The 19183-nt window shown below is 61.6% G+C and overlaps 5 protein-coding genes across 5 annotated transcripts; 3 read left to right on the top strand and 2 right to left on the bottom strand.

The window, feature by feature from the left end:
• The first annotated feature begins 553 nt into the window (after window positions 1-553).
• Window positions 554-2827, top strand: PNPO (pyridoxamine 5'-phosphate oxidase). The gene is made up of 7 exons (XM_061366566.1): window positions 554-719; window positions 1050-1174; window positions 1725-1824; window positions 1970-2023; window positions 2242-2370; window positions 2450-2520; window positions 2594-2827. Exons 1-7 carry the CDS (start codon window positions 675-677, stop codon window positions 2757-2759), a joined length of 690 nt encoding a protein of 229 aa, XP_061222550.1. The 5' UTR covers window positions 554-674; the 3' UTR covers window positions 2760-2827.
• Window positions 2828-4126: 1299 nt separating this feature from the next.
• PRR15L (proline rich 15 like) lies at window positions 4127-5633 on the bottom strand. Its single transcript, XM_061366564.1, has 2 exons — window positions 5474-5633; window positions 4127-4738 (listed from the first exon to the last, which is right to left on the bottom strand). Exon 2 carries the CDS (start codon window positions 4724-4726, stop codon window positions 4412-4414), a length of 315 nt encoding a protein of 104 aa, XP_061222548.1. The 5' UTR covers window positions 4727-4738; window positions 5474-5633; the 3' UTR covers window positions 4127-4411.
• A 1077-nt stretch (window positions 5634-6710) lies between these two features.
• On the top strand, window positions 6711-10372 carry CDK5RAP3 (CDK5 regulatory subunit associated protein 3). The gene is made up of 14 exons (XM_061366437.1): window positions 6711-6759; window positions 6882-6939; window positions 7130-7261; window positions 7344-7444; window positions 7513-7561; window positions 7788-7966; window positions 8305-8441; window positions 8550-8694; window positions 8781-8879; window positions 8979-9054; window positions 9464-9552; window positions 9633-9838; window positions 9920-10091; window positions 10168-10372. Exons 1-14 carry the CDS (start codon window positions 6754-6756, stop codon window positions 10231-10233), a joined length of 1515 nt encoding a protein of 504 aa, XP_061222421.1. The 5' UTR covers window positions 6711-6753; the 3' UTR covers window positions 10234-10372.
• A 2011-nt stretch (window positions 10373-12383) lies between these two features.
• On the top strand, window positions 12384-13045 carry LOC133219314 (feather keratin Cos1-1/Cos1-3/Cos2-1-like). The gene has a single exon (XM_061366563.1). It carries the CDS (start codon window positions 12627-12629, stop codon window positions 12930-12932), a length of 306 nt encoding a protein of 101 aa, XP_061222547.1. The 5' UTR covers window positions 12384-12626; the 3' UTR covers window positions 12933-13045.
• Window positions 13046-16356: 3311 nt separating this feature from the next.
• Window positions 16357-17204, bottom strand: LOC133219255 (feather keratin Cos1-1/Cos1-3/Cos2-1). The gene has a single exon (XM_061366436.1). The coding sequence runs from the start codon at window positions 16919-16921 to the stop codon at window positions 16616-16618; it is 306 nt and encodes a 101-aa protein (XP_061222420.1). The 5' UTR covers window positions 16922-17204; the 3' UTR covers window positions 16357-16615.
• Window positions 17205-19183: the final 1979 nt, after the last annotated feature.

Below are 19183 nucleotides of genomic sequence, written 5' to 3'. Positions count from 1 at the left end.
TTGCTAAATAAACTCAGTCACCAGAGTGCAGCGTCTGCCACCAGGGTCCTTGCCCTCCTCAGCTGGCACTGCGTGGGACCAGGGCAGCAAAGAGCTTCCTCGGCCAGAAACCAAGTGGGTTTATTAACAGGAATCCCAAATATCGCTGGAAATCAACTGATTTACAGGAAAACAGGCCGGGATGTGCGGAGCACCTCTGCCCCCAGGACTGCTGGATCTGCATGCGGCACTGAGGGGCACCAGCACTGGCATCGCAACCAGCCCTTATCCCATTCCCTGCTGCTGGAGCGAGCAGCACACGTGGCCATGAGCTCTACCACCGTGGGGCTGCCCCAGTTGGTGCCTGCAGGGTGAATCCTCCAGCTGCAGCCCCTCTACAACCACAAGGACACGATCCCGACCGGTTCCCCCCGCCCGTCCCCGCGGGACGCTGTACCTTTAAGAGCCCCTCCATGTGTCTGTTTACAACCCTCGCACTCCTTCCGGGTCTCTTCGTCCCGCCCCCTTCTCCTCCAATTGGCTCCAAGCGCTCCGCATTCGTCACTGCATAGGACGCTTCCTATTGGCTGTGAGGAGGGGAGTGGCACGGCCGTGGACGGGACCATTGCGGAGCCGCAGCGCGGGGGGGGGTCCGGTTGGCTCCGCCGGGCTCCGCTCGGCGCCCATCGGCCGGGATGGACCTGGGGCCGCTGCGGAAGAGCTACCGGGGGGACGAGGAGGTGCGGACACGGTGTGGAGGGGGACACGAACGGGGTGTGGGGGGGGCCACGGGTCCCTGCTCCGGCTGTGACCTGGGGCCGCCGTGACCCCCCCCCCGGGCTGGCCCGAGGCCTGCAGTGACCCACACACGTGTTGGTGGTGACCGTGGGAATGCGGTCCGTCCCCCGTGCTCACTGTGCTCCTGTATTGGGGTGACCCCAGCTCCAGGGCAACGGGGGTCACCCCATCCCCTGCATGGATCACCCGGGGTGGGGGGGGATCCATGCCTTGGCCATGCCCTTGTCTCTGCTGTGCCCCCCCCTCCTTCACCGTGTCCCCGGTGTCCCCAGGCCTTCGAGGAGCAGCACTTGGCCTCCCGTGACCCCATCGAGCAGTTCCGAGCGTGGTTCGAGGAGGCCGCGAGCTGCCCGGACATCGGGGAGCCCAATGCCATGTGCCTGGCGACCTGCACCAGGTGAGGATGGGGAAGGGGGGGGGGCACGACACGGACCTTCCCATTGGGACATGGTTGGAGAGGTGAGAGCCTCAAGAGGAGCATCACTGTCATGGAGGGAGGAGGATGTGAGGCCATGGGGATGCTGCGAGGGCTGGAGCCAGGCTGAGAGAGCTGGGCTGGGGCAGCCTGGAGAAGAGAAGGCTCCTGAAGGGGAGACCTGAGAGCAGCTCCAGTGCCTAAAGGGGCTGCAGGAAACCTGGAGAGGGGCTTGGGACAAGGGATGTAGGGACAGGCCAAGGGGAATGGCTTGAACCTGCCCGAGGGGAGACTGAGCTGAGCTCTTAGGCAGAAGCTCTTCCCTGTGAGGGTGCTGAGGCGCTGGCACAGGGTGCCCAGAGAAGCTGTGGCTGCCCCATCCCTGGCAGTGCTCAAGGCCAGGTTGGACACAGGGGCTTGGAGCAAGCTGCTCCAGTGGAAGGGGTCCCTGCCCGTGGCAGGGGCTGGAGCTGGATGAGCTTTAAGCTCCCTTCCAACCCATTCCATGGTGTTTCTATGATCCCCTCTGCAGGGACGGGAAGCCCTCGGCCCGCATGGTGCTGCTGAAGGGCTTTGGGCAGGATGGTTTCCGCTTCTTCACCAACCACGAGAGCCGCAAGGGGAAGGAGCTGGTGAGGCTGCAGCTATGGGGGATGCAAGGGGAGGGAACACTGGGGCTGTGGCTCTCAGAGAGGTGAAGCAGCCCCAGGCTGGGTCCTGCACCGTGCACCTTTGGGGTCCTCTGGCTGCTCACATCTTCTCCCCATCGCATCCCAGGATACGAATCCATTTGCATCCCTGGTCTTCTACTGGGAGCCCCTCAACCGGCAGGTGAGTTGTGTTCCCCCAGGGGTATGGGGAGCAGAGGGAGCACCCATAGGTCCGGTCTTCAGCACATGGGTGCTCCACACTTGGGGTGGGATTTTGGGGCTCCCACTTGGATAAGGGCTATGAGACGTGATGGGGGTGCCCATTATTGGGAGGGTGGGGGCAGTTCCTCCGTTGGGGTCCATGTGGCCCTATTGATGCGGTGACGATGCCCAGCACAGGTCCGGATCGAGGGCTTGGTGACGCGGCTGCCGGAGGAGGAATCGGAGCGGTACTTCCATTCCCGTCCCAGGAGCAGCCAGATTGGGGCTGTGGTGAGCCGGCAGAGCACCGTTATCCCGGACAGGGAGGTGAGCAGCCACCCTTTTCCCCATGGAACAACACCGGGAGCTCCGGTGCTTCCATCCCACTCACCCAAATCCCCTGCAGTACCTAAGGAAGAGGAATGCGGAGCTGGAGGAGCAGTACCGGGATGCGCCAGTGCCAAAGCCACCATACTGGTGAGTACTGGGGGGGCTGCGGCGCGGCGCTGGTCCCCAGTGCCCCCCATTGAGCCCCGTGGTGGTGTTCCAGGGGGGGTTACATCCTGCACCCGGATATGGTGGAGTTCTGGCAGGGGCAGACCAACCGCCTGCACGACCGCATCGTCTTCCGGCGGCTGCGGGACGGCTCCGAGCCCTTGGGTGCCATGAGCCACCGCGGCGAGGGCCCTTGGGTCTTCGAACGCTTCTCACCCTGATGCCATCACTGTCCCCTTGTCCATCGGGAGCGTTGTCTGTGTTTATCCCTTGGGAATAGGGTCGGAAGCTGCCCCCATGCCCAGCACGTTCATGGTTGTGGATGGACCAAGACAAACCTCAATGATCCCCCCCCCTCCCTCCACTGTTCAGAGCCCTGTGAGTGTGCAAGAACTGATTTAATTGTGCAATAACTTATTGAATGGTGGCATTAACGCCACCCGTGCTCGTGGCTGTGCATTGCCACCACCGTACCCCATCTCCCTCCATTCTTGGGGTTCCTCTCCCTGTTTCCCCCCCGTCCCTCTCCAGCTGCTTGGCAAAGCTTGGACATAATAAATCCCAATCATTGCAGCGCTGCGTGCTGGCTCTGGTTAATATTTACCCACATGGGGCTGGGCTGCGCTCTCCAGAGCTGGTGCAGCCGGGGGGATCCCGGCCCCATGGGGTGCTGCAGCCCTCGGTCCCCTGGGTCACATCCTGCTCTCACATTCGCCTTCCCCCGCTCCGTGTTTGCTGTCCCAGTCACTGGCTCTCGGGGCAGGATCGTGCCCCGTAGATGGGGATCCCATTGGGGTGGGTGGCAGTGAGAGGGGGCAGTGGGGACAACACAAGGCGGCAGCTTCATGACCCAGGGAGGAGCACAGGGAGGGGGAGATGGGGTCTCCCACCCATCCCAGCGCTGGGGAGCCCAGATACCACGGGGATGGGCGCAGCCGAGCCTCTGGGCACTGACACCTCCCTGCTCTCCCTCCCTTCCGTGTGGGGCAGGATCCCAGATGCACTGGGGACAAAGAGCAGGCTGGGAGCTGGGGCAGAGCAAACAGAGTGAACCATGGAGGGAGGGGGGGGGGGGGTTGGACTCCGGCACTTGGCACCATCCGGCTTTTGTCATAGCTGGGAAGTGGCTGCTGCTGTTGACTTCAGGCTCGGCCGCACCCAGCACCACGGGGATGGGCACCCAGGGGTGGCAGCACCAGGGACGGGCACCCCCATGTCCCCCATTCTGCAGGGTCAGGGCTTCCCGGTGGTGGCACCTTTGGCTCTGCCAGGGTGGGGATGGGGGTCCCCTGAGGTCCCCCCCACAAGGGGGCTTTGCTTCCACCCCCTGTTTATTACCAGCAGGTAAATACCAGCTTCCAACAGCCCCGGCCTGGCTCTGGGTGCTTCCAGGACCAGGAAGTGATTCCTGGGAGTGATCAGGAATCCGGCTCCTCCTGGGAAGCCTGGAGCACCCCATGGGGTTGTTCCCTCTGTGTCACATCCCTCGTTTTGGGGGTGATCCTGGTAAGGACACGGCTCTGCATCACTGGCTCTGCCCTTGGCCACACAGCCCATTGGGTTTGGGGGTGAGCCGGGTGGTCCCCATGGAGGGATGGGTAGGAGGGGATCGGGAATGGTATCGGAGCCGTGGTAGAACCGGGTGTGCGATGACTCCGGTGCTCCATAGCAAGCAACGAGGGTGAGCATCCTCATCCCAGTACAAACCAGTCAGTGCTCGGGGGTCTCCTCCAGTCCAGGAGCCTGGCTCTGATTCCCAGTTCTCCCTCTGGCTGCAATGACCCAGGGTCTTGGCTTGTCCCATCACTCAACACCGCTCATTTCCCCTTCCCAATCACCATGGGCTGGCACTGGGAGGTGATGATGATCGGGGTCACTTCTCCTCCTGTTCACCACCACCGGCACGGAGGTTGGGGTGCTCGGCCAGCGTCGCCCTCACTTTCTTCTTCTCCTTGAAGCGCCCCGAGTTGGAGACCTTGACGTGTTTGCCCTTGCTGCTCTTATCCACCAGCTTCTCCAGCCTCACCGCCAACCCTGGCGGCCCCTCCGGGCCCGGCCCTTCCTGGCTGTCACCGGCACCGGTACCGGTACCGGCCCCGAGGCTGTCGGGGCTCTCGTACAGCACCGTGGGTGCCGCTTGCCGCTTGCGCAGGAACGTCAGCTTCCACCAGCCGTGGCTCTCGGCCATCGCCGCTGCGCCCTGGGATGGGGATAGGGGATGGAATCCTGCTCCGGGTGTCCCTTGGCATTCCCAAGCCAAGGAGCGGGATGAATGAGGGATACAGGTTGCTGGTTTGGGCTGTGTTTGCCAAAGGCGGTTCTCCCGCTGGTTGTGCTCATAGGGGACACAGGGCAGGAGGTGCCGGGAGGGATGCTCCTGGGATTTGGGCATTGCCGAGCTCCACTGGGAGCTGCTGGATCAACCATGGGAGTGGATAGGGAGGGAGCCCAGTGAGCAAACAGGAACTGGGAAGCAGGTGGGAGCTGTGGAGGTGCTGGGGTCCCTGCCCCATGCCCGGCCCTGGCTGCATCCCGGAAGGCTCCAGCAATCCAGGAAGGCTCCAGTGCCAAGTGTGGCTCCAGGGCAGGGACCAGGGGAGGCGGCTCCCAAGCATAGAATCCAAACGGGATCCCCTGCAGGAAGGGGATTCCTAGCGCCCCATCCCTGGCTCCGTGACCCCATGGCCCTCAGCTCCTCCCGGATGGTGCCTTTGGCATCGCTTTCAGGTGCTGGGATAAGGGGACAAGGACACCAAGACTGCGACCACCACCCCAGTTGGACACCGGTGCCTCCAAGGGGGGCTCATGTGCTGTGTGTGTCCCCCCGTCAGCTCCATGCCCCATCCTGCCAGAGCCGGGTGGGATCTGTCACCAACCCATGCGCTGGGCATTGCCCCATCCCGCTCCCCACCATGGACACCCCATCCCCTGGTACCTGCAGCTCCCGGTGTGCGCTGCAGCCGCCCGGCTCCGGGGGTGCCGGGGTGGCTCCGGTTGGGATCTGTACCTGCCGCTGCCCCGTTGGCTGCCGGTCAAGGTGAACCCGCGACCCAACCCCTCCTGCGTGAGCAAACAGCGGGGGCCGGGCCAGGCCTGAATATTCATGACGGGGGAACCCGGGGCCGGCGCTGCCCGTGGTACCGGTTGCCCCTGCCCCGAGGGCCGGTGTGAGGCGGGCACACGGAGCGCTGCGGGCAACCGGGGGTTAAGGGCATGAGGCGGGAGCGGGCTCGGTGGGATCAGCCCGAACCAGCGGCTGCCAGACCGGTTCCTGCCTCCTCCCGCTGTCCGCACCCCCCCGCACATCCCATAGGGACACACACAGGGATCCCCCCCTCGGGGACCCGTGGGCATCCTAGGGTGGCTGCTCCCGGTGGGAACAGCACCAAGAGCATCCCTGAGGGATGTGGGATCTGCTTCAGGTTCTCCCCACGTCTGCTGCAAAGGGATCCCCAAGGGACGTGGGATCCCCTGAGGGGTGGCTGGGGATCCTTAAAGGATCCGGGATCTGCTCTGGGTCCCTCCCTGCAAAGGAATCCCCAAGGGACCCAGGATCCCATGAAGGGCATCTGGGGATCCCGGAGGGATCTGGGATCTGCTCTGGGTCCCTCCATGCAAAGGCATCCGCAAGGGACCCAGGAAGGGCATCTGTGGATCCCAGAGGGATCTGGGGCACCCTCTGCGGGTATCTGGGGATCCCTATAGGACCTGTGACCTGCTTGGGAGCCTCCCAGGTATCCAGACTCTGTGCTGGGGGACCCAGAGGTCTCTGGGATCTGCTTTGGATCATCCCCTGGGGATCCTCAAGGGACCCAGGATCCCCTGAGGAGCAGATGGGGACCCCATGGGGATCCCGGCTCTGTGCTGGGGTCCCTGAGGGATGCGGGATCTGCGCTGGGGGCACCCGGGGATTCCCATAGGGTCTGCCCCGGGATCAACCACAGGGATGCGCTGCACTGCGCACGCGCGCGCGGCCTGCTGCCTCCCTCCCCTCCCGATTGGTCAGCGCCGCCTCCTCCCCCTCCCGATCCCAGCCAACCGGGACGCCGGAACGCGGCTCTGTATCTATGCCGCTCCCTTCTGATTGTTCCAACGGGGCGGGGTCCTTTAGACGCAGCGCGTTTTGATTGGATGAAATACACGGCGGCGTGGGCAGGGATTGGCTGAGGCGAGGAGTGAAGTGGAGGGGGACAGCGGAACTGGAGCGGTGGCATCATGCAGGTAGGGACCTGGATCGGGATGGGGATCGGGATCGGGACCGGGACCGGGGACAAGGACGGGGACAACGGGGAAGGGGCCCTGGTCCATCCCCGGCCGCGCTCCATCCGCCGCCCCCCCCGCAGGTCTCTCCCCAGGACTACCAGAACGTGCCCATCGACATCCAGACCGGGAAGCTGCTGGGTACGGGCCCCCCCGGAGGGTGGGATGGGGTCGGGGGGCTCCGGTCACTCGTGTCCTCGGTACCGTGCTGGGGTGATCCCCCCCTTTCCCCTCCCAGCCCTTCCCGAGGCTTTACCCCTGTGTTGGGGATGGGGCACTGGGGAGCCTTGGGAGTGTGCCCCCCCCTCCAGTGCTGACCCCTGCACCGCAGACTGGCTGGTGGACAGGAGGCACTGCAACCTCAAATGGCAGAGCCAGGTCCTGGCCATCCGTGAGAAGATCAATGCGGCCATGCAGGACATGCCGGAGAACCAGGAGATAAAGGAGCTGCTGAATGGGGCCTGTGAGTACGGTCTGGGAATAGGGGGGGGTACCCCCCCTGACAGAGACCCCAGTGACCGCATCCCTCCCTCCATCCATCCCAGACCTGCACTACTTCCACTGCCTGCGGATCGTGGAGATCCTCAAGGGCACTGAGGCTTCCACCAAGAACCTCTTTGGGCGCTACTCATCGCAGCGCATGAAGGTGAGCGTGGACCATGGGGGCCTGGGGTGATGGGGTTCACTCATCCTCACCTTCTCCTTCCTCCTCAGGACTGGCAGGAGATCGTGGCCCTCTATGAGAAGGAGAACACCTACCTGGGTGAGGCAGCTCCAGAGGGAACCCTTTGGAGGGGGTCAATGGGTGGCTTTCAGTCTCCAAACTGGGATGAAGATGGGGTGCGCAGGGGATAGGGGCAGGATGCGCTGGGCTGCCAAGTGCCATGCGTGGCTGGGAAAGCAGCCGAGGTGGCTGCAGCACCCTGAGCACCTCCTGGGTGTCTGGCCCTGGTTCTCACCCCTGTTTTCCCCCATTCCCTGCCATACAGCTGAGCTCGCCAGCCTCCTGGTGCGCAGCATCAGCTACGAGATCCCATCGCTGCGGAAGCAGATCGGCCGGTGCCAGCAGGCGCAGCAGGACTTTGTGCGCCGCGAGGAGGAATGCCAGCTGGGAGCAGCGGAGCTGCGGGAACGCTTCTGCTCCTCCTGCAAGCAGTATGGCATCACTGTGAGTGACCCCGCTCCTCAGGGGGTCCCTGTGGAGCTGAGGGTGACCCCGCAATCATAGAATGGTTTGGGTTGGGAAGGACCTTAAGATGATCAAGTTCCAACCCCCTGCCATGGGCAGGGACACCTCACTCTAAACCATGGCAACCAAGGCTTCATCCAACCTGGCCTTGCACACTGCCAGGGATGGAGCATTCACAACCTCCCTGGGCACCCCATTCCAATGCCTCACCACCCTAACAGGAAAGAATTCCCTCCTTAGATCCAATCTAAATGCTCAGCCCCATGCAAGGAGAGGGGGAAGGCAGCACAGGGACGCTTGGGTCGCTCTGTCCCCAGGGTGACAACGTGCGCCAGGAGCTGCTGGCCTTGGTGAAGGACCTGCCATCACTGCTATGTGAGGTCGGGGCAGGAGCCAGCGCGCTCGCCGAGGCCATCGAGCTGTACCAGGCCTGCGTGGAGTTCGTGTGCGAGAGGTGGGTTTGGGGGTGCAGGGACACCTTCCCCATGGGGCTCACCCTGAGGGTCCCCCGGTGGGGTTTTGGGGGTGCTGGGCACTGATGTCCCCCAATGGGGGCCGCCAGCCCTGCAGAGCGGGTGCTGCCCCTGCTGCGGTTCGTGGGGAGCAGAGGCAACGCCACCGTGTACGAGTGGAGGACGGGGCTGCGGCCGCTGCGTGTGGAGCGCCCGGAGCTGCAGGAGGAGCCGGAGCAGCCCAAGGAGGACTCGGTGCGTCCCTGGGGGGCTGTGGGGAGAGCCCCATCCGCTCTGCCCCCATTGGGGTCTCAGGGGCTTTCTTATCCTTCTCCCCATAGATCGACTGGGGAGACTTCACCCTGGAGCCGGCTGCGGTGGGTGATGGTGCCGCTGCCGATGGGATCGACTGGGGCATCACCGTAGAGCCCGGGCCTCAGGTGTGATTTGTGCTCCTGGGGTCTGGCCCTGCTCCAGGGCTGGGATGGGGAATTGGGGTGTCCCTGGCTCCCCCACCTCACACAGTGCTTGTCTTGCAGCAGGATGATGGCATTGACTGGGGAGACGGGGAGAGCCAGGAGGTGCAGATCACGGTGCTGGAGGCTGGCACTGAGGGTGAGTGTGGCTGCAAAGGGACATGGAGGGTCCAAGTAACAGGATCCCAGGGTGGTTTGGGTTGAAGGGACCTTAAAGCTCATCCAGCTCCACAGGCAGGGACCCTTCCACTGGAGCAGCTTGCTCCAAGCCCCTGTGTCTTGAACACTGCCAGGGATGGGGCAGCCCCAGCTTCTCTGGGCACCCTGTGCCAGCGCCTCAGCACCCTCACAGGGAAGAGCTTCTGCCTTGTATCCAACCTGAACTTCCCCTGTTTCAGTTTAAACCCACCCCTCCTTGTCCTATAGCTGCCCCCCTGCCTTCACTCCCCATACAGGCCCCTGACCCCACTAAACAGTGCTATGGGGTGATGCTGTATGGGACAAGCTGGGGTGTGGGGTGTCTGAGCCATGGAGCTGCTCATCCCCAGTGCCCGAGGGGGTTGCCTGCGGCTCCGATGCCCTGACGCTGCTGGAACACACCGATACCCGGAGCCAGTTCATCGACGAGCTCATGGAGGTGAGGATGCTGCAGGAGCTGGGTAAGGAGCATCACGATCCCATAGTGCAGTGTTCCCCCCACAACCCCTGTCCCCACAGCTGGAGCTGTTCCTGTCCCAGCGCCTGGAGGAGATGGAGGAAGAGGCCGACATCGTGGCCATGACCCAGTTCCAACTGGCCCCCGCTGTGCTCCAAGGCCAAACCAGTGCCCATGTGAGCTCGCTGCTGGCCACCACGCGGGCTCTGCTGGGCCAGCTCTGCACCCGCAGCATGCAGCATCTCTTCATGATCCTCGCCTCGCCCAGGTCCTCGATGGGGCCATAGGGCTCTGTGGGAGGTGTCCTATGGTGGGGCTGGGGCTGATGGGGTCCTGCTGTCCCCTGCAGGTACGTGGACCGTGTCAGTGAGCTCCTGCGGCAGAAGCTGAAGCAGGCGGAGCTGCTGCTGGCCAAGAAGGAGCTGATGGGCCAGAAGAGGCGGGAGGCACTGGCGGAGCAGGGGGCACTGGAGCCCAAGCTGGACCGGCTGATGGAGAGGACCAAGGAGCTGCAGAAGCTGGTGAGGAAAGGAGACCCAATAGGGCCCCCCCTTTGTCCCCCACAGCCATTCATCCCTCTCTGCCTCTGTCTTGCAGATTGAAGCCGACATCTCCAAGCGTTACAATGGGCGCCCAGTGAACCTGATGGGCATCTCCCTGTGAGAGAGGGGCAGAGGGGGTCCTGCTCCCCAAACCACCCCCCTCTCCCACCCCATTCACAGCCTTGGGATGCTGGTAATGTGTCTATGGCCTCATTGAGGGGGTGAATGTTGTTGAATAAAGCCAAGACCCTTTTCCCACCCATTGCTCTTTGCATCCCTCTGTGCATCCCTTTGTCCCTCCATCCACCCCTGCATCCTTTCCCACATCCCTCCATCCCTGTTTGCATCCCTTTGTCCCTCCACTCCCCTCGCCCCCTCTCAGCTGATTTTTGAGGTGCAGAACCCGTCTCCAAGGTCTCCAGGGACCAGCTCCTCCCACCCCCCCTGAGCCCCCCCGGCTCCTCCTGGGCTCTCACAGCCATGGGGTCAGCATGGCCATGGGGCTCCATGGGGCTGGCAGGCTGCTGTGGGGTGGCCAGCAGGGATGTGGGGTGCCCCCCGGTGTGCCGGAGCCCCCGTTATCCCTGTGTCACTGTGCACTGCCCGGGATGGGGATGGGGGACCGGGGCCTGGGGTGGGTGTTGGGGACCGGGGAGGGGGCGCTCCCCAGTTCCGCCTGCAGGTGGCGATGCAGGACAGCGGATACGTAGTCCCCGTAGGGGCGGGGCTAGGGTGGGTTGGGCGTGGCCATGCGCCATATAAGGAGTGCGCCACGGCGAGGGGTGTGGCTATGCAAATAAGGCATCCGCCGCGCCCAGGGAGCGTCGAGCGGCGGCAGTGGGAGGGAGCGGTGATGGAACCGGGATGGAACCGGGATGGAACCGGGATGGAACCGGGATGGAACCTCCATTATCCCACCCCAACAAACCCCGCTGTGGGTGTGCAGCCTTGGAGGGGCGATCGCTTGGAGGGCTGCAGGACCCCAGACAAACGTTCACGCGTTCAGCTTCTCCCCTGACAGCTGAGAGGTGATTCCCTAGCTTGGGAACGGGGCTGACTGGGAACAGGAGCAGGGATGTGGGAATGATTCAGGACCCCCCAAGACAACCGCTGCCTCTCCAGCACAAGCTCAGCTCCCAAGCACCAGAGGGGGAAGCTGCCACCAGGCAGAGCAAACGGAGCTGCAGGGGCGAGGGATGGACAGAGCCACCCTGCCTGGGTACCCCCCCATGGCCCTGCGCTGCTGCTCACCCCCAAAGCCCACCCTGAGACCAAAAGGGCTCTGTTTAATGGAGGTCTCCCACTGGAGTCTGGACTCTGCTTTCTTCCTGCTATTGGAAAGCCAAGATGAAGAATCACAGGCACTGGGTGGTGCAGAAAGCCCCACACGGGCTCCTGCTTAGCAGGCAGATCCCTCATCTGAAGAGCAGGAGGGACCACAGCATCTCCGCACAGCCCAGGACCCCGAGCCCGCAGCAGGACTCACACACAGAGCTCATGTCTGTGTTCAGGTTCTTGCAGGGAGCGAATGGAGGCTTCCCTCCTCTCCCACCTCCCCAGGCATAGAGAACCCCTGCCTGGCTGCAGGGGCGCAGCCACCCTCCATGGAGATGCTGGATGTCAGACAGGAGCACCACGATCTGCACCACCCCGTGCATACAGAGAGGAGCACCATGGGGTGCCCACACTGCCAAGGGGTCCCAACGACAGCTCCATTGGCACCTCCCAGCCAGCATCCTCCAAGGCAGACTGGAGCAGTGCATCCTGTCCCTCCATCCGGCCCTCACCAATGCTCCGCTCCTGCCCCTGAAATCCCTGGGGCTCCATTCCAGGACTGAAAAGGAGCCTTCAAGGGGAGGTGGGGATGGCCAAACCAGGAAATGAAAAGGCAGGCACGCAGGAAACGGAGCCAGAACCTGTATCATTACCTGGGATGCTTTGCATTTCAGATGGGCTTCTCAGAAAATTACCGCTTCCAGAGCGGCATCCTCCAGACCCGAGGCAGTGCAGGACCAGTATAAAAACCATCGCAGCTCTTGACTCTCTCATCCGCTCCTCTCAGCTTCTTCTCCTTCAGCAGCAAGTGAGTTGGGGTGTCCTGTCCTGGGAATGGAAGTGGGGAGAAGGTTTGGTGTGGAGAGGGGCTGGGTTAGGGCTGAGCGGACTCTTGGGCTCTTGGCTTGGAAAGAGCTCCCCTGGGGCTGGTTCTTGGTGATGGAAAGGCTGCTGCTGCTTCCAGAGCAGGTCGTTCCTCCCCGTGTGTCTGAGCTGAGCGGGGCTGTGGTAGCGCAGGGCTGGGAGCTGCTTGTGCTGGGAGAGGGAAGGGGAGAGAAGGGCTTGTGCAGAGAGAGGCTGGGACTGAGCTGAGCTGGCTGCTGGGCTTGGAGGTGCTCAGCGTGTGCTGGGCCGGGAGGTGCCTTGGCTTGCCCAGGCTTGGGTGCAGAGCTGCTGCTCCCGTGTCCCATCCTCTGCTTGCCCCTGCCCTGTGTCCAGGTGAAGCTCCAGCATCCAGACATGTCCTGCTGCAACCCGTGCGTGCCCTGCCAGCCCTGCGGCCCGACCCCGCTGGCCAACAGCTGCAATGAGTGCTGTGTCAGGCAGTGCCAGAGCTCCACCGTCGTCATTGAGCCTTCCCCCGTGGTGGTGACCCTGCCCGGCCCCATCCTCAGCTCCTTCCCTCAGAACACCGTTGTGGGCTCCTCCACCTCCGCTGCCGTTGGCAGCATCCTCAGCTGTGAGGGAGTGCCCATCAACTCCGGGGGCTTCGACCTCTCCTGCATCACCAACCGCTACTGCGGCACCAGCTGCAGACCCTGCTAAAGCTGCTGCAGGTGCCCCACTGAAGGACACCAGGAACCCAGGAGATGGTAATGGACTGAGCACGGACATCCCGGCCATTGCTCTCAGCGGCACTGAGCATCCATGGCTCCACCTGCAAACGAAGGCAGCAAGAGGCATGCCTGGAAACGTGGCCCTTTGTAACTTACCTGTTCTCTCCCTCTTCTTCCTCTCCCCCTTTTCTCTGTTGTCTTCTGCTCCCTGGGCTGCAATGACCTGCTAAGCCCCATCAGAGGTGAGATCTGCTGCCCCTCTTCCTCTCAGGCCAGGCAGACACCTGGTGCAAAGTCCAGCCTGGCCAAGGGACATAGACTCCAAGGTCCCCTGGTGTTCCCTGCACCATGGCCCTGCTCAGAGGAGCTCCTTTCCCTCTTACAACTCATTAAAGTTCTGCTGCATCCCAGCCTTGGCTTCTGTGTGCTCCTTCTGTCTCTGGATGCAATCCCCAGCTGCCGGAGAGAGCAGCATCGCTTTGGGGGGATCTTGCAGGCACAAAGGAGATGCATGGCATTCCCGGAGGAAGGGAAGGGTGACACTGAGGGAGATGTCCCTGGCTCCTATAGGGTCAGCAACCATCAACTTGCTCCTTTCCCGCACACAAACCTCCTCAGCCTTTGGGAAAGGGATGGGTAGAGTCTTGTCTTCCACCCCCATTGCTCACCACACATCTCCCATCCTTTGCCAAGTGCTTTCTGCAGCAGATAGCTCCAGTTGTGCCAGAGCATCACCAATGCCCTCTTCCCCCTCCAGCACTGGCACTCAAGTGCCCTGCCTGACCCCGTGTGCCACCAGCTCCTGCCAGGACAAAGCCTTCTCCAAACCTGAGCCCGAAAGTTGGACTTAAACACTCCAGGGGATGCCTGGGATCCCAACCTCTGCCCCAGGGAGCCTTTCTCCTCCCATTGCCCAGCAGTTAAAGCACTTGCTTGGTCAAACCAGCTTGTGAGCTGCCAGGCTCATGGGGAGCCATGCACCTACATAGGCAGCTAGGACCCTAGATAGGCAGGTAGGAACCTACAGGCACTGCAGAGCTGGATTGGCAGTGCTCAGGCAGCACAGAGCCCTCACAAGCCATCCCCAGCAAGGCAAAAGGCTCCTTGGTGAAGTGCTGTGGCCTCCCAATGCACAAAGAGTCCACAATGGGTTTCTCTGGGAAGGAGCTGAGGATGGGGCTGGCTCAATGACAACCACACAGCGCTGGCACTGCATCATACAAGGCTCATTGGAGCTGGTGGGCAGCAGGGCTCTCTACACTGGTCACAGCAGGATGTGTCCCTTGAGAGAGGATGGGTTGGTACCCACTGTGAGAGGAGGCAGGGGCTATAGAGCAAAGAGCATCTAATTCCTTGCCTTCGGATCTCAAGGACCCTGCAAAGAGCATCCAGGCCCAAGAAGGCTTCTGTCTAGTCCGGAGCTCAGAATCCACGTCATGGAACCCTCAGGATCCCTTCATACCAGAGCTTTTCTCCACTTCCCACTTTCATTACAGGCAGCCCCATGCCTCATCACAGCACTGAGCTGAGATGTTCATTCAGGCAAGACCACATCCTGAAGGAAGAGGCCACAGGTTCGAACTCTCCTGTTCCACAAGGAGTGAAGTAGATGAGTTAAGAACGGTCCTGGTCCTGCACTGCTCCAGGCCTAGAGAAATCCTTTATGGAAGCAATAATTTCCTGGAAGGCTCATCCTTGCAATACATGCCAGCTAATGGCATGACTTGTGTTTGAGATTCCTGCCCTATTATCTTTTAATTCCCATGTTTATACCATGTTCGCTCCCCTATGGATATTTGCTTCGAGGGGTGATGAGAATGCCAGGAATTCCCAGGGCAGGATTATGTCATTGCTGTCATAGCATGGATCCAAAGTGCTGCAGGGTTCCCTTGCAGGCTGGAGGCACTGTTGTGGGGCACTCCTATGGGGTTGTTTTCAGTGCAGTTGGCAGGGAAAGCCAAGCTCCTTCCAGTCCTGCAGTCCTTGACCAGCCATGTGTGAGGACAGGTTGGATGGGGTCAGGCAGCATGGTCTATAGTTAGGATAATACAGAAAGGGGGATGCAGTAACCAAACCCACAAGCTTGATGGAGAAGGGGTAACAATAACCAAGCCTAAAAGTCTCCCAGAGCAAATTGATGAGCAGGCATAGCTTTGGGGAAAGGCCACCTGGCCTTTGCAACTGATAAGAAGGGGAAAATGGGATGAACATAAGGATTTGGGAAACTCAAGGCGAGCCTATGGGACTAACAAACAAATATCCTTTACTACTGCCCTGCTTCTCTCTGTATTTGGCTAAGGATGGGAATGTTGATAGGACCAAAGGCTTTAGTCCCTGGGTGCCAGAGTGTGTGGAAGGGTTAGGGTAAGTGCCTGAAGCTGCTCTCACCACCGGTAGCTGTAGCGTTGTATTGGAACAGGCTGCATCCCTGCCACTGAGAGAGGGGTGCCCAGTGAAAACCAGCAGGTTTCAGCACTCTACTGGGGCTTGAGCTGTGCCTATCAAGCTGCGCATGGGGTGGCCCCACAGCTCCCTAAAGTCTGCTTTGACCTCCGGCTTCTTCAGAGACCTCTCTGCCCTGGGCTGTCCTCCTGTCCTTCCCTGCATCTGCTTTCATCCCACCTTCCCTCATCAGCCTGCTCTTCATCCCTCTGTTTCTGTCCTTTCAACTCCCTCTGTATGATGCTGACATCCTCTGGGAACTCTTCTTCTTGTCATCTCTGATAGTTCCTGACTGCTTCTGGTCAAACAGACCCATCTGACCTGCTGCTGTTAGCTTTTGCCTTTAAAAAGAAGTGGTTTCATGTTTGGTTTCTTTGCAAACAGGCTCAGATGCACAACCATGATCTGTTGTATTCACAGGCAGTGGGGACTCCACTTTGGGACTGGGACCGGCACTCACTCATGAACTACCTCAGCCCTGCATGTCTGGCTCTGAAGGACTGTGTGAGGTCCCATCTCCCTGTGCCTCTGTGTGCTAGCCATGGACCCTACACCAGGCGATGCAATGGAGGAGAAGGCAGAGGTGAAGCTGGCCCCAGGTATTAGCATCTCCTTATCCTTACTCCTGCCACACTTTGGAGCCATCCTCTTCTTGAAGGTGCTCCAGGGCCAGCGCTCCAGGCCCATATGGGAAGGGATAGAGCAAGGCTGCAAGGACTGATGGTCATTTGCTGTGCAGCAGTCAGGGATGTCTTCCTCAGCTCCAAGGGACACAGCACAGGAGGTAACCCAGTGCAGTGAGTCCTACCCTCTCTTCCTCTGGGAATGAGGAAAAGTCATCATTGAACCAACATAAATTGTCTCCAGGAAGGCACCTTTTCCCCTGAGCAGAGGGGAAGAGTTCCCATGGAAGGAAGGAGGACTCGGAGACCCAGGCTTGGATGCAGCACAACTTTAATGAGGGTAAAGAAGAAAAGGAGGTGGCTCCCAGGGAGCACCAGGGGCAGGCACCAAGATGCGGTGCAGCTCCTGCAGGGTGTCCGCCTGCCTGTCCCTCACAGGGAGGGAGGGAGGCCAAGAGGTCCCCACTGGGCTGGTGCAGGAGGTGGAGACAGGAAAGGAATGGAGAGGAGAGTGGGAGAAGGAAACAGCGCCGCGAAGCTCTATCTCCTGTCCAGATCCATGGTGGGAGGTGGTGGAGGTCCTTGCCCGAGGATGCTGGCAGCAGCTTTAGCAGGGTCTGCACCTGGTGCCGCAGTAGCGGTTGGTGATGCAGGAGAGGTCGAAGCCCCCGGAGTTGATGGGCACTCCCTCACAGCTGAGGATGCTGCCAACGGCAGCGGAGGTGGAGGAGCCCACAACGGTGTTCTGAGGGAAGGAGCTGAGGATGGGGCCGGGCAGGGTCACCACCACGGGGGAAGGCTCAATGACGACGGTGGAGCTCTGGCACTGCCTGACACAGCACTCATTGCAGCTGTTGGCCAGCGGGGTCGGGCCGCAGGGCTGGCAGGGCACGCACGGGTTGCAGCAGGACATGTCTGGATGCTGGAGCTTCACCTGGACACAGGGCAGGGGCAAGCAGAGGATGGGACACGGGAGCAGCAGCTCTGCACCCAAGCCTGGGCAAGCCAAGGCACCTCCCGGCCCAGCACACGCTGAGCACCTCCAAGCCCAGCAGCCAGCTCAGCTCAGTCCCAGCCTCTCTCTGCACAAGCCCTTCTCTCCCCTTCCCTCTCCCACCACAAGCAGCTCCCAGCCCTGCGCTACCACAGCCCCGCTCAGCTCAGACACACGGGGAGGAACGACCTGCTCTGGAAGCAGCAGCACAAGAGGCTTCGCACTCACCTGATTCCCAGCAGAAGGAGGCGAGAGAAGTGGATGAGGAGCAGAGACCTGGGCTGCCTTTTATAGTGGCCCTGCAGTGCCTCAGGCCCACAGGCACCTTTGTGGCAGCAGGAATTTCCTGGCAAGCCCATGGCAAATGCAAACCCTCCCAGGTAATGGCAGGGGCCGTGTCCCGGTTTCCGGCACTGCTGCCTTTTAATTTCCTGGCTCATGTGCTTTGCCATAGGAAGGCTTCTGTCAGTGCCGGGATGAGGAGCCCAAGGGTTTCCAGGCAGAACCACGTGAGCGCAGCAGAAGCCTCCCATCAAGGGCTGGTGCATCCCGTGCAGGCAGGGGATGTGCTCCTGGCTCATTCCTGTGGGCTTGCTTGTGGCCACACTGTGGGAAATGGGCCCCGCTCTGCTGCTTCTGTCCACGTGCGCGAGGAGCCCCATGGACAGGACACGGCAGAGGTGCCCAGGGCACCAAAACGCAGCCTCTGCCCTCTGCAGCCTCCATTTCTTGCCTCGGGTACAGGAGAAGCCCCATGAAAGCCTCCCCATCCATGCAGACCCGGACCCTCAAGCAGTCCCCGTCTGATGCAGGGATGCTGGTGACTGGGATGGGACGCAGGCTCCTCATGGCCAGGCCATCGCCAGATGCCCTCTGCAGCTCCTCTGCCTGGTGCTGAGTGAGGAGGGCTCTGAGCCCTTGCACCAAACAGGGATTGAACCGCAGGGACAGGGCTGCAGGTGCTGATGTGCTCTGAGATGCAGGACAGGCTCCCTGGGTCTCAGGGGCAGGCTCAGAGCTTTGAGGCCAACTCCGGTGGGGATCCAGCACCAGGACTTCCCTATCCCCCATCAGGAGCAGTCTGAGGAGCTCCCGGCTGCGGCTGGGAAGGCCGGGAATTGTGACTGAGGGTGAACCAAGCCAACCCTGTGCTTTGTCATGGGCACATCAGGCAAATCCCTCTTCACACACATAGAAACCTGTGCCACGAGCGCCCCGTCCCCATCCCGCTGGGTGCGGAAAGGTGGAGCCGGGAATGGAGGAGGGAGTTGAGTGTGTGAGAACGAGGAGGGATGGGGCGAAGGCGTTTGAAGGGGTTTTGCCCGTTTCTCAGCACCCGGAGCTGTTTCTCACTGTCAGCTCATGAAAGGAACCTTCCCCAAGTCAAGTCCGTGGCACCCGATGCAGTTGGCAATAATCCCTCTGCCTGTATCTCAGCCCACGACCTTTTCACCTGACTTTCTCCTCCTGTCCTGCTGGGGAAGCAGAAGCAGGCAGCAGCAGGGTGGCTCTGGGAGCCAGCCACGCTCCTCTGGGTGCTGCCCCAGTTCCTGCAATGAGAAGTGCCAGCAGGGTTTGTCATTCCCATGGGCTCTCCCTGCTTTCTCTCTGGGCCACCCGCAGCTCTCCCTTGCTCCTGCTGCTGTTTCCCTCAGAGGACCGCGGGCACTGATCTCAGGTGCTCTTTGCACTCGTGGACCCGGGCACCAGGTGCAGGTCCCAGCCATGGGCAGAGCCGAGCCCAGCATCGCTCCTGGCACAGCCTCACATGGGCGAGTTCAAGCCCAGGAGCCTGGCGGGCAGGAGGCTGTGAAGGGGATGCCCTGTGCTGGTGCCTTGCTTCCTGCTGCTCTTCCTGACCCTGCGGGCACAGCTCCCACATCAGAACCAGTGACACAGAAGAAGCCCTCGCTCCCTCGGGCATCCCAGCCCTCCTCCATCTGCCTCTCTTTGCCCAGGCACCCGTCCTTCGGGGCCGCTCTCTCCGGCCCATTCCCTCTCAACGCTGCCCTGCTGGGAGCACAAGGGGAACATCTCCGGGCAGAGCTGCAGCGAGGGAAGGGCTCGCAGCCAGGGGCTGTGGGGGAGCCACAGGGGTCGATCTCAGCTCTGAGGGGCACTGTCTGAAGGAGGCCACAGCAGCGTGTCCTGCCCTCCTGTCCCCCTGCAATGGGGCAGGCT

This window comes from Neopsephotus bourkii, unplaced genomic scaffold, assembly GCF_033783945.1.
Source record: "Neopsephotus bourkii isolate Nb327-2 ecotype Australia unplaced genomic scaffold, CSIRO-AGI_Nbou_v1 NB_1346, whole genome shotgun sequence".
NCBI lineage: Eukaryota > Metazoa > Chordata > Aves > Psittaciformes > Psittacidae > Neopsephotus > Neopsephotus bourkii.
The sequence above is the reverse complement of the archived record's forward strand: the minus strand, read 5'-3'. Positions and strand labels throughout refer to the sequence as shown.